The sequence below is a fragment of the Cervus elaphus genome, chromosome 22 (genome assembly GCF_910594005.1).
Source record: "Cervus elaphus chromosome 22, mCerEla1.1, whole genome shotgun sequence".
NCBI lineage: Eukaryota > Metazoa > Chordata > Mammalia > Artiodactyla > Cervidae > Cervus > Cervus elaphus.
In genome coordinates, this window is record NC_057836.1 from 58,666,594 (window position 1) to 58,679,362 (window position 12,769).

Here is a 12,769-nt window from a genome sequence, read left to right on the forward strand (position 1 = left end):
CTACAGGGTTGCAGAGTCGGTCATGACTGAAGCAACTTAGCATGCACAGCATGCATCCTCTTTATTACCAGGTTGCCTCAACTCATTCCTTGTTTTAACAGCCTCCTGCTTCATTCTACTTTCTTACTTCTAATATGCTGTCGTCTATGATAACAGCATAACCAAACTTATTAACACTGAGTGGATAATTTAAGTGAAGACCTAAAGAGCTCACCTGTGAATAAGGTCTTTGGTATATGAACTTTTTGCCATCAATTTTAGTTTTTGAAGGCCTTTTTTAGCTTTCTTTCAAATTCTCAGGAGTATTCTAGACTTGTCAATTATGTGGCATCTGGAAACTTGTTATCAAAATTCCATAGGTTTGCTAAGCTTCCTACTAACAAAAATTTTTAAAAAAATTCTAAACTCATTACTGAAAATTTCAAAAACACTTAATCATAGGCAGTGTATGCTCTTGATTATCACTGAGCAACATTTTCCTTAGGTAGGTAAACTTTCCCTGTATAGCATCTTCAAAATGAAAATAGAAAAAAAAAAAAAAAGAAACAAAACAAAAAAAATTTTAAATGATGAAAGTAGAATTTATAACTAAATTAGAATATGCAACCAAAGGAAATTGATTAGAAAGCTAATTACTATTCTCTTCTGAGCTGCTTCATATATAAAATATTGGTATAAACATACAGATTTCTTTAGAATATGGGGAATCATTCTGATTTCACTGGTTTTCTTCTTAATCCCTGGTCTTTAGTATACTGCAATCGTTTTTTACCATAACTCAGTCAAAAATGTTTAATGAAAATTTATTATATATCTAGCAGGTGTTCTCAGTTAAGAATAAAAGAAAATGATAATAATATTTTGTTCAGGCTAAGTATAACAGACTGCTTGACCATTAAGGAACTCACTGTCTCCTTAAAGGAAGTAGGAACCAGTTACGGAGCAATCAAGGAAGTATATTATCAAGGCAGGATTGGTGCAGATAGTAACGCCCTTAATATTTGTAATGGGAAATGGGGTAGTTCTGCCTCAATAGGGTAGAATCAGAAGTTAATAATAAATGTGCATTTTTTTTTCTTTTTTAAAAGTTTGCTTTTTTAATTAGGTTAATATTGGTGTTAAGAGCCCTTGGATTGTTATTATTTCCTGTCATTTATTTGGTAAGAATAATCTGGAGAGATGTTCGATTGACTCAGTTGGAAGCATGTCTATAAGATATGAAGAAAGCCCCAAATTGCCAATATTTGAAAATCCAAAGGGTTTATTTTCTGAAATGTTATATAAATTGCTATTCCACATCTCTTGCCACTTTCCAGTGCTGGCCAGAATAATTTCAATGTCTCCCAAATGGATGATGCTGACAAGGTCCCAGTCCTTCCTGGGAGATATATACTTCTTCTATAGCCTCAGCTGAGTCATAAACAATACCTACATGTGCCCCAAAGCTCTTAATTGTCATCATCAGCAACACACACACCTGAATTGTATCTGTAAAACAGTTACTTTTCTGGAAAATATTTAAAGGCACAAAATGAACACTGCAATCAAAAACTACTTTCTACTTAACTTTTGCCAGTTTCCCTGGATGTGTACACAGAAGTAGATTTACACAGAACTTGTGAAAGTCCCAGATTCAAGTGCTCCATAACCGGCTTCCATAATCAGCAGCCCCGCACAATGCTATCGACAATTAGCTGCTTTCGGCTGCTACTAAATCTTCTCCCCTAGGTTATTTCACAACTTCACTGTTCCGCAGCACAACTGAACGACAGTGCTTGGAAGGACCAAAGAGGTTCTAGACTAGGCTGTTCTTAAACGGGGCACTGGCTGGTTCTGCGCCCCTTTTCTTTCAGCACCCTGTGTTTGAATTAGGGAACACTTTATATCAAAACGGATACACCTCGGATAAAGTAAGCATTGATTGTTTAGCCAAGATGCCCTCCCCCACCCCCTGAGGGTCAGCAGGGAAGCGGCGAAGCAGTTAATGAGCTCGCTCTTGCCCATGACCCCTATTGGGTGGGCGTGTGTGAGTGGGGGTTCCATCCCTGCGTCGTGAAACTGGGAAGAGGGGTGGCGGGAGAAGAGGGAGGGTTTGTTTTTTGCTGGGGGCTGTGGGAAGCAGGCGCTAGCCTCTTTCGCGGTTTTTTAAGCCCCTTGGCATGCCCTGACCTGATCGAGAAGGAGTCAACTGCTCTGTGGAATGTTCCGGGAGAAGGTGGGAGACTGCTCCCAAAGGAGGCCTGTGGGTGCTGGAGGGCACCAGGGGGGTCACGCAGGGACATGCCGGGCGAGCGCCCGGAGGGGCACGAGCGGAGCTGGGGGCCGGGGTGACGGGCGCGCGGAGGGGCGGAGGCGGGCGGGTCAAGCCAGCCGCGAGGCATCGGGGGCGGCCGGTCTGGCTGTGGGGGGTGGGCTGGGGGGCGTCCCTCCCCGAGCTGCGGCGGCGACTCGCCCTCACAGGCTACAGCGCCCCGGCTGTCAAAGCAAGCGCCGGGGGCGGGAGGGAGGAAGGGGTGGAGGTGCGAGGGGAGGAGGGCTGGCACCGGAGCGCCGCGGTGTCGGTGCAATAAAAATGCATCCCCTGGAACTGCCCATGGAGAAGCAGGGGACGGAGACGCCGCAGCCAGAGGAGCTGGTAAAAGCGGAGGAGGACGCCCAGGAGGCGGCGGCGGCGGCCGGGAAGTGAAAGGTCTCGCAAAGTTCAGCGGCTGCTGCGGGCGCCGAGCCCCGGGCTAGCCGCGGAGGAGCCCGCGGACTGCTCCGCTGGGCAGCGCGGCCGGGCAGGCTATGGTCCCGGGGCTTCTTCCGCCCCCGAGGTGCCCGGGCCCCTCCAGGCCGGTGCGCGAGGGTCACCCCACCTCCCGGCGCGGCCCCAGCCCGCGGCTTCCCGGCGCCCGCGCCCACTGACCGAGCCAGGCGCCTCAGGAGGAGGAAGAAATAAAGAGCTGTGGTTCCTCCCGAGGACTTGTTGGCGCTTCATCCCACAGCCGCGAGGGCTCGACTCCCTCCCGCGCGCCCGGCCCGGGTCCTCCCGGCTTCTCCCGGCCATGGGGAGCTGCGCGCGGCTGCTGCTGCTCTTGGGCTGCTCCGCGGTGGCCGCAGGTGGGTGGTGACGCTGCCGGGCCCCCACCCCCCTTCCTTCGCGCTTGTGTTCCCCATCTCGGGACTCGGGGATACAGGGGAGCGCAGGCTGAGAGCGCCGAGCTCAGCGCCCAAGGATGAAATGAGTGGCCATGTTCCGCCTCCTTTTCCCCGGGTCTCCGCAGTTTAAAATATTATTATTAGTATTTTTTGCAACTGCGATACACATGCCCTTGGATAACCCGATATCCTGGGTGCGCCCTGCCTGAGATAGTGCGACCTTGGTTTTCTCCTCGGTTTGGACTAGGAACAAACTGCCTTTCCACTTTGTGAGGGAACAAAGGACCAGGCTCGCCATCCCCCGGCACTACATGGCCTGAGGAATGATGGGGAGGGGTGGCCCGGCGACCCTGGGCGCGCGTGGGCCGGGGCCGCTCTCTTATTGAGAGCGATCGCCGCCGTCCCCGAGCTCTTGCTGGGTACTGGGGAGCCAGGTAGGGACACCTGGGGCGGGGTGAGTGCCCTCTCAACCGGGGCAGTGGCTAGAACTCAGACCCCAGGCTGGGACGGTAGGTGGTGATCACCCAGGGTTGCAAGGAGCGGGATTGCCGCCCTGGGGAATTGGTACCCTGGCGGAGGCTCCGCGGGAGGTCGGAGGCGGGTCTGCTTCCTGTCTGGGTAACTGGACGCCGGGCAGCGGCGGCGTCAGATGCGCTCGCCCTTGCACTCACACCCCGGCTGCCTTGGGCTGCCTTTGGCCACCAGTTCCTAGCTTGCTCTTTCTAAATTTGGGAGCCCCTTAGTCTCCTCTCTGTCCTCTTGTAGGTCACCTGGTTTCCAGCCGCAAGTGCAGTTCAGGGTATAAGGGGGAAAGAAAGTGAGGAACTATTTGGCCTCGGTCTCTCAAAGCATCTCGCTTGCTCCAGAAAGGGGAGTGTGGGCTGGAGGGACTGACGGGTGGGGAGAGAGCACTGGTACACTTCTCCCTTCCCTTCGGTTTCATCTACTCTGCCCCCAGAGATGCCAGCATGAAGGAAAGCCAGGCTTTAGAATCTGCATCCCAAACCCCAGTCGGGCTGTTAGGAGCATCCTTGCTATATTTGGATGGTCACTTCTTTAGGGATCTCTAAGTATTGTGTCCACCGATTATTTATCTGACTCCAGTCTTCTCTTGATTGCTTCTTAGTTTTTTTTTTTTTTTTGGAGGTGGGGGGGTGGAGCTCTAAAATTATTCAGCACGTTTCCCAAGGAACTGTTAAAGGGTCTAAGCTTTTATTTTAATTCTTGCTACTTAAGCACCCCTATGTGCACTTATGTATGCTCCCCCAACCACAAAGTGAACTTTAATAAACCTTTCAAACCATGTTATGGCAAAAACATGCAAGCAATCAAAAGGTTGTAAATAAATATCACAAGGCAAGTGTTTCAAGTCAAAAGCACTTGCACGGGCAGTATATGATTTTCCCTGAAGTGCTTTACAGGTGAGTCATACATAGCACGTTGTGGTTTGTGTGGTGTTGGCCACAAGTAGCTGTTGCCCCAGCTAATCAGAAAAGTGGCAAGCGGAGTCCAGACATAAGGCACACTTAAATCTGACATTTAAAAACTATGCCTGAGGAAGCCCTTTCTTAAGATTGCAAAGACAATGTGAGGCTCGTGATAGTCAGTGAATGAAATGTCTCTCTTTTGGTCTAAGTTGTCATTTGGCTTATAGTGATAACAATTCAGAGGTGCTCCCTCTTAAGAAGCAGAAACGTTCAATTAGCCAGAATTTGGGGTTTGACTTCCTTTTCTTTCTTTCCTTCTCTGTTTTAACTTTTAAAATAGATCATTTTGTTTAAGGTATTCATAATTAAAATGACAAGCCCAAATTAAAGGATTATATTATGTAGTCAGGATGTTAATAGGTGGATAATGTTTATCATTTTAAGTAATTTTGAAACATTAAAGTCAGCCGGGCCTTTGTTTGGGTGGAAGCACATGTTTCTTTAAGAAGGTGTTTTAGTTCACAGATTATGTTTAAAGGTGCTGTTAGTGGCTGCCAGACTGTAACCATTCTGTTAGGTAAACAGGTGACTACTATATAACCTGTCATAGGGAGAAGCAGTCAAGAGGGAGAGAGCACATCAAATAAGCTTTTCTGTCATCTGGTAGTTTAGAGGGTTTTTTCCCTAGTTAAATTTATGCAGTACTTAAAACAGATGTTGCACATCTGAATTCCCTAAATGAGATCCCATTGTATACCAATATCTCATATTGATTTTCCTAGAGAATTTGTCCCTTCATATTTTTGTCTTAAAAATATGGTAGAATTCTATATTCCCTCTGTAATGTATTCTCATACACATATTAGATAATGCCAAGGACTCAAATTATATTTGAAAGGCTAAACTGAGTGATCTTAAAACCTGTTGGGTTTTGGTATTATTTATGTCATGGCTTCAAAAGCAAATGAGTGTGTTTCAAAAATGGAGACTGTTTAGAAAGCAAAATATTTGAAAAGGTTTAGGCCCATTATCTTTTCCCAGTGTTTCCACTTTCCTTCCTCTCACCCTTTACCCAAAGTGATTTTATTTTCTTTTATATGAATTGTACATCGGAACATGAAACACACAGGCAGGCACACCCTCATACACTCACGCACATTCACACACTTCCATATTTGCGTTTGGTAGAATTTCCTCTTTACTGGAAGTCTCAGGGCAACATGGGACCTGTTGAAGATGGACTGGTGGACAGCAGAGCTTTCCAGATGGGTTTGTCTTGAATAACATATGCTTTCCCATCTCTAGGACTGAGTGGAGTGGCTGGAGTGAGTTCCCGCTGTGAAAAAGCCTGTAACCCTCGGATGGGAAATCTGGCTTTAGGGAGAAGACTCTGGACAGACACCACCTGTGGTCAGAACGCCACTGAACTGTACTGCTTCTTCAGCGAGAACACTGATCTGACTTGTCAGCAGCCCACATGTGACAAATGCAATGCTGCTCAGCCTCACCTGGCTCACCAGCCAGCTGCCATGGCAGACTCCTCCTTCAGGCATCCTCGCACGTGGTGGCAGTCTGCTGAGGACGTACACAGAGAAAAGATCCAGCTAGACCTGGAAGCCGAATTCTACTTCACTCATCTAATTATGGTGTTCAGGTCTCCTCGGCCGGCAGCCATGGTGCTGGACCGGTCCCAGGACTTTGGAAAGACATGGAAGCCTTACAAGTACTTTGCGACGAACTGCTCGGCTACTTTTGGCCTGGAAGATGATGTTGTCAAGAAGGGAGCTATTTGCACTTCTAGATACTCCAATCCTTTTCCCTGCACTGGAGGAGAGGTAAGGGCACAAGCTTAACTCTACACTGTAAGTAAGGTAGAAAAATGTTACCAGCCCACATTTTTTTTAAAGCATGAAGGTATACTTGTAGCAACATGAATGAAATTAGAATTTTTCATGAGCTTTATTTGTCATAAATTATTTCTCACCCTCAGACATGCATGTGGAATCATTTTCAAGTGGGTTGCCCACTGGCTAGGTTTAACTCAGAATTCTAAGATTTTAATTTTTTTTTCATTTTAAGGAAGAGTAGATAGGCAACATTATCAGTTTACCTTCGAGGTTTAAAAGACTACTGATGCCTTCAGTCAGCGGGACTGCTTACTGTGCTTCTGCAGGGGCAAGCCTCACTGAGACTGCCTGTTCCTGGAGCCCATGCCTATCTTCCTGCAACGTTAACATAAATAGGAAGTAAATAAAAACAAAGCCAAGGGAGCAAAGTACTCTTTGTCAGAAGGGTACTTTTGTATAACAGAGGAGTTTTATTGTTAAGATTAAGAGATGCATGGCAAACAAATGCAGCTAGTTTCTTTTTAGACGCAGGAACTTTTTCTGGGCACACACACATCAGTTGCCTGGGTCTATCCTGGGTGCAAGACCATCTCAATATCACTCTGCAAAACAGCCCCTTTAACTACTGCTCTGAATTCTATACAGAATGTTTCCTCTTTGCTTCAGATTTCCCATCTCTTAAGGGGGAGACCTTTTTTTTCTTTAATTTGTATGGATGTACCTAGAAAGCCCTCCCCCACTGAGATGTATGAAAACATGGAGTTTAGAGACATTTGGGTGAAAGCAGATTTAGAGAATAAGGTACCTTCCACGTATAGATCAAGAAATATCAACATAGAAAAAAAAGAGAAGAGAATATAGTATTCCTAGTTGTAGCACATGACACAGACAGAGAGTAGGCAAGTGGTTCCCAACTAGAGGTGACTTTGTTAACATCACCGTCCAGGGGATATTTGGCAATGTCTGGAGACACTTTGGCTGGGGGTGGGGGTGACACGGTTGGTGTCTAGTAGATGGAGGCTGGGGAGGTCACTCAGCCTCCTACAGTGTGTGACATAGCCCTCCTCCCATTCCAGTTCCCAGAAAAGAATTATTCGCTCAAAATGTCTATGCTGTCAAAGTTGTGAACGTCTAGACCAAGTGTTAAGCATACATCCAGAGACTAAGATAATCATTCTTCCAGCAGTGTTTATATTACTATTCCTAGACTTCCCAGGTGGCTATATTCAGTAAATATTCACCGAGTCCCTACTATGTGTCAGGCAGTGCTACAAATTCCGTCTTTGGCTTGGGGCACAGGAGTACTTGCCAGGGACTGATGGAAAGATTGGTTTGGGTGCTTCTCCCCGCTACTGCCGGAGACACGTGGACTTTTGCCATGTCGCCCAGCTGCTGCTGTTTCTGTGTGCGAAAGGCAGACCTGGAACAGTGATGCTGGCACCGGAACCAAGGAGGCTGCAGCACAAGCAGCATGCAGACGGTTTTCCATTCCTATTCTTCGGTCCCTTCTTCCTTAAACTGGCCTAGTATTGAAACCTGTGTGCACCCTGTCACGGTGGACGTTTTTCCAGATACCAGGACAGGAAAGAGACAGATAAGTTAGACTCTTTGTTTCCTTCTGTGGAGAACACTTTGTGTTGCAAACAGATGAATTGCTTGAGCTCTCAAATTGCTTTGGAATTGATCCACAGGCTCATATCAGTTCCCTCCATCTCAGTGCTAGTGGGTCATGTTATCTGTGAAGTAGCAAAAATAAGAGTTTCAGTAACCAGATGGTAGGCATGCCTGCTTAGCAAATATCATATTGAGTGTATTTCAATGGCCCAGAAATTACTTAGAGATGACTGAAGTAATGACTAAACATTTATTTACTCTACTGCAGAGCAAAATCTTGTTTTCTTTAAAGCCAAGCTACTTATTGTCATCAATGCTTACATCAAATTTCAAGCAGGTCGAGACTAAAACTTATGTTAGATCGATCTTTCGGTGTGCACTTACCTTTTATATCTAGTTAAAAATTTTTTTGTTGTAGTTATTTCAGCAGACATATTCCAATGGCAAGAAAAACATTAAATGCCATCTAGTTCTCTCTAGAGCGTTACTTGCAAATGTATGTTAAACCATCATAAAATTTCTTTCCCTTAGAGACAGGTTTGGGAATGAATCTTTCCCTCCTGAGTTAGAAGAGAATCTTCCTCAAAGATAAGGACCAGAGGAAGCCTCCTTGGAAATAATCATTATCTGCCTCTCCTTTGTTGCTTTGGAATATAAATTAGTGATGAGCTACAAATTAATTTTTCAGTACAACTCTGTAGCATCCGTCACTAGTTTTGAAAACTGAGCAGAAAAATAATCCAATTAATCTAGCATCAAATAAGCAGCCTCAGATTTCATTTATTCCTTATTTATAATATTATAAACCTATATGTTCCTCCATTGTACATAAGATTTCTTAGGCCTTCTCTAGGTATTATCCTACTACTTAGGCTAACGTAAATATATTCCAGTCTTAATTTGTTTCCATTGTTTATTCTGAAATACTCTTTGGGCTTTTTAGGGCATTAGAGAGTCCTGTCGTTTCATGTCTAAGAAATCAGATACGTCCATCTTCAGAGTGGAAGGCATCAGTCATCTGAAAGAGGACTCTAAAATACAGGCCTCAAAAATCCACACAGAAGAATACTTTTTAAATACAAGTTTAAGTTTACACAAAACCTTCTAAACTGGTCAGCAGTTTCAAAGAATGGGATATGATTATCCTACAATGTGTCTCATTATAGGAGAGGAGATTGAGGCTCAGAGATAAGGTGATTTGCCCAGCTTACATTTAGTTGGGCTTCACTGGTGGCTCAGATGGTGAAGAATCTGCCTGCAATGCAGGAGACCTGGGTTCAATCCCTGGGTCAGGAAGATCCCCTAGAGAAGGGAATGGGTACCCACTCCAGTTTTCTTGCCTGGAGAATCCAATGGACGGGGAGCCTGGTGGGCTATAGCCCATGGGGTTGCAAAGAGTCCAACAGGATTGAGCGACTATCATACAGTTAGTTATGTGACAGAGCTTGGACTAAATCACAAAGACTTTAAGTATAGTATTTGTTGCATAAAACCACATTCTCTTGCCATTACTGACCTCTAAGAGTTGCTAGCAAAGAGATATCTGCCTTTATCCTAGCCCTCTCTCTCACATTTGCTGTTCATTTGGATGTGACATGAAGGTAAAAAAGAATTTGCCAACCAGCTTTCTCCTCAGCAGAAGTGTCCTCTGAGATGTCGATGGTGTTCTGGGAATAAGAGTTTCCATAGCCAAACTAGGTTGGGAGACACTGACTGGGTTTAACAAAACGAGACGTTTATAAATACTTAAATATTCTCATTATATGTCCTGTGTTTTCAAGTGGGAGGTATAGGATGGGACATTCCCAAACTTATTTGCCCATGCAATCCTGTCTTTGCAGAACTCCAATTCCTATCTTTTAGAACTCCAGAGATCCTTAGAGCAAAACTTGGTAAATGGTGGGGTGAGGTATTAAGTGCTCCTAAAATCCTGGTGAAAGGCACAGATAGGAGGAGATGTTGTTCATGGGGCACAAAGTTTCAGTTATGCAAGATGAACAAGTTCTGGAGAACTAATGTACAATACTATGACTATAGTTGGAGAAGGGAATGGCAACCCACTCCAGTATTTTTGCCTGGAGAATCCCATGAACAGAAGAGCCTGGCAGGCTATAGTCCATGGGGTCGCAAAGAGTTGGACACAACTGAGCGACTAAGCAGGCATGCATTCATGACTGTAGTTAACAACACTTTATTGTGTACTTGAAATTTGCTAGAAGGCTGGATCTTAAGGATTCTCACCACAAGTGCTGAAAAGTGGTGACTGTCTGGAGTGACAGAAATGTTAATTAGCTTGAATGTGGTGATTATTTGACAATATTTATGTGTATCAAATCACCAAATTGTAAACCTTCAGTTCAGTTCAGTTGCTCAGTCATGTCTGACTCTTTGCGACCCCATGAACTGCAGCACGCCAGGCCTCCCTGTCCATCACCAACTCCCGGAGTCTACCCAAACCCATGTCCGTTGTGTCGGTGATGCCATCCAACCATCTCATTGTAAACCTTAAATACATATAATTCTTAATTTCCAAATATACCTCCATTTTTTTATAAAGGCACAGAGCCTGGTGCTTGGCATGGTAGTGAGCGTGGGGGTGGGGAAGACAAAACAAAACAAATTAGCTAAGTTACACAGTATGCCAGAGTGTGATGAATTCTAAGGAGAAAATAAAACAGGGTAGAGGATGTGGGGAGGGCTTCCCTGGCGGCTCAGGTCATCCACCCGCAATGCAGGAGACCCGGGTTCGATCCCTGGGTCAGGAAGATCGCTGGAGAAGGGCATGGCTACCCACTCCAGTGTTCTTGCCTGGAGAATCCCATGGACAGAGGACAGCAGAGCCTGGCAGGCTATATGGTCTATGGGGTCGGAAAGAACTGGACTCGACTGAGCGACTTACACACAGACGGTGGAATGCTGGCAGTGGAGGGCTTGCTGTTTTTATAACAGATGGAAGGATTTGTGTTGGAGGAAACAGACAGTGATAAGCACTCTGAGTTCCTGGCAAGATTTCATGAGTGAACAAAATCTATAATTAAGGCTTCCTTCAATCTTCTGATATGGAAAAATGAAGTTGTGTATTAAAATAACAAACATTGGTAAAAATCCCTCTTGCTAGTGTTTTTTAGAATGAGAGCATTTGAAAAGGAACCTAAATGTCATAGATGGAAAAGCACATGACTGATGAGTAATCTGAAGCCTGAAGAGAATTAATGTCTTGTCTACAATTACTCAGCTGAAATTTGTATTTCCTGACTTCTCGCCTAGTGCTAACTTCACTGTACTATTGGCTTGGATAAAAAGTTCATTTGTGGTTTTTCTGTAACAGCTTATGGAAAAACCTGAACGAACTCTTTGGGCAGCCCAATCATTTGAAATTCCTTTGCGTCAAGCTGTGTAGTGTGAAAGATGCAAAAATTACATACATTACTTTTCCTTTGTAGTCCTTACAGTCCAGTGCATAAGAGGTTAAATATCATTAATGGACTGATTTGTTAAATAATATGAGACAGTGCATGATTAATTCCCCCAGTATGTTGTGCAAATCCTATGCTTTTCAAGATTTGAGTATGTGTTTGTCTCTTTAGGCTATTGAAGAGGATTACATTTCAGTACATTGTGATAAAGTCAGTGTGGCACAAATGTGCAGAAAATGATACATTAATCAGGGTTTTACAGGTGTTTACATGTATAACGTGCTCAGCAATATTTAGGATTTTTAACCTGAAAAGATAAAGTAATACACAAGTAGGAATACTTTCGAGACACCACTCTGGTTAGCTGCTTGTTTTCTTCGGTCAGTGAAATATGCTTGTGCCTGCTTTTTCAGCAGTATGTCATGAGAGTCATGCTGGCAGCTCCTATCTACTGAGACTTTCCCATGTGCCAGGCATTCTGTAGAGTTCTCTACATCCCTTATTTTCAAAAGAATGCTGTTAGTTGGGTTTCAGTATCAACCCTATTTTACAGATAAAGTCCTTGAGACTTGGTGAGTCAGGGTAACTTGGTCAGAGGAAGTAATCCATGCTGGAGCTGGGATGACTAGCTTGCCTTAAAGTTATTTATATGATTAGGTTTTATTATAACTCAAAAATTAAAAACAAAACAAAACTAAATTGCTCTGGTAATTATTAAACTGTAAAACTTACAGTTTAATTGATCATTTGTAATATGGCTATGTGAACTTTGGGCTTCCAAGGTGGCACTAGTGTGGAAAAGAACCAACCTGCCATTGCACGTAGACATGAGAGACAATTCCTGGGTGAGGAGAGCACGGCCACCCACCATGGGATTCTCACCTGGAGAATCCCATGGACAGAGGAGCCTGGTCGGCTGTGGTCCATGGGGTCACAAAGAGTCGGACACGCCTGAAGCAATTTCGCATGCATGCATGTGAACTTTGTATAATAAAGTTAATATTTTTTTTTACATTAGATAGAAAAATAATAGGCAAAGACTCTTTGCGTTTAATGTTACCCAAGATGATGGTAAAGAATCTTCCTGCCATACAAGAGACCTGGGTTTGATCCCTGGGTTGGGAAGATCCCCTGGAGAAGGGAATGGCAATCTACTCCAGTATTCTTACCTGGAAAATTCCATGGACAGAGGTGCGTGGCGGGCTATAGTCCACGGGGTCACAGAGAGTCAGACATGACTGAGCGACTAACACAAGATTATTTAGCATAAACCATATGGGAATGAGTGTTAACAGTTCTTTAGTACCATTTAGCATACTTTTTA

At 44.5% G+C, this 12,769-nt stretch overlaps 1 protein-coding gene across 7 annotated transcripts in view; it reads left to right on the forward strand.

The window, feature by feature from the left end:
- NTN4 (netrin 4) overlaps nt 1-12,769 on the forward strand; it is a 168,985-nt gene that overhangs the window by 45,150 nt on the left and 111,066 nt on the right. For 3 of the 7 annotated variants that reach the window (XM_043881301.1, XM_043881303.1, XM_043881302.1), the window contains exons 1-2: nt 2,929-3,102; nt 5,874-6,403. In XM_043881301.1, the coding sequence (XP_043737236.1) occupies nt 3,048-3,102; nt 5,874-6,403 (585 nt within the window). In that variant the 5' untranslated portion in view covers nt 2,929-3,047. Of the gene's footprint in view, nt 1-1,779; nt 1,911-2,110; nt 2,216-2,928; nt 3,103-5,873; nt 6,404-12,769 lie in introns of those variants that run through there. The other 4 variants (XM_043881307.1, XM_043881306.1, XM_043881308.1 and 1 more) reach the window with 3 other exon arrangements.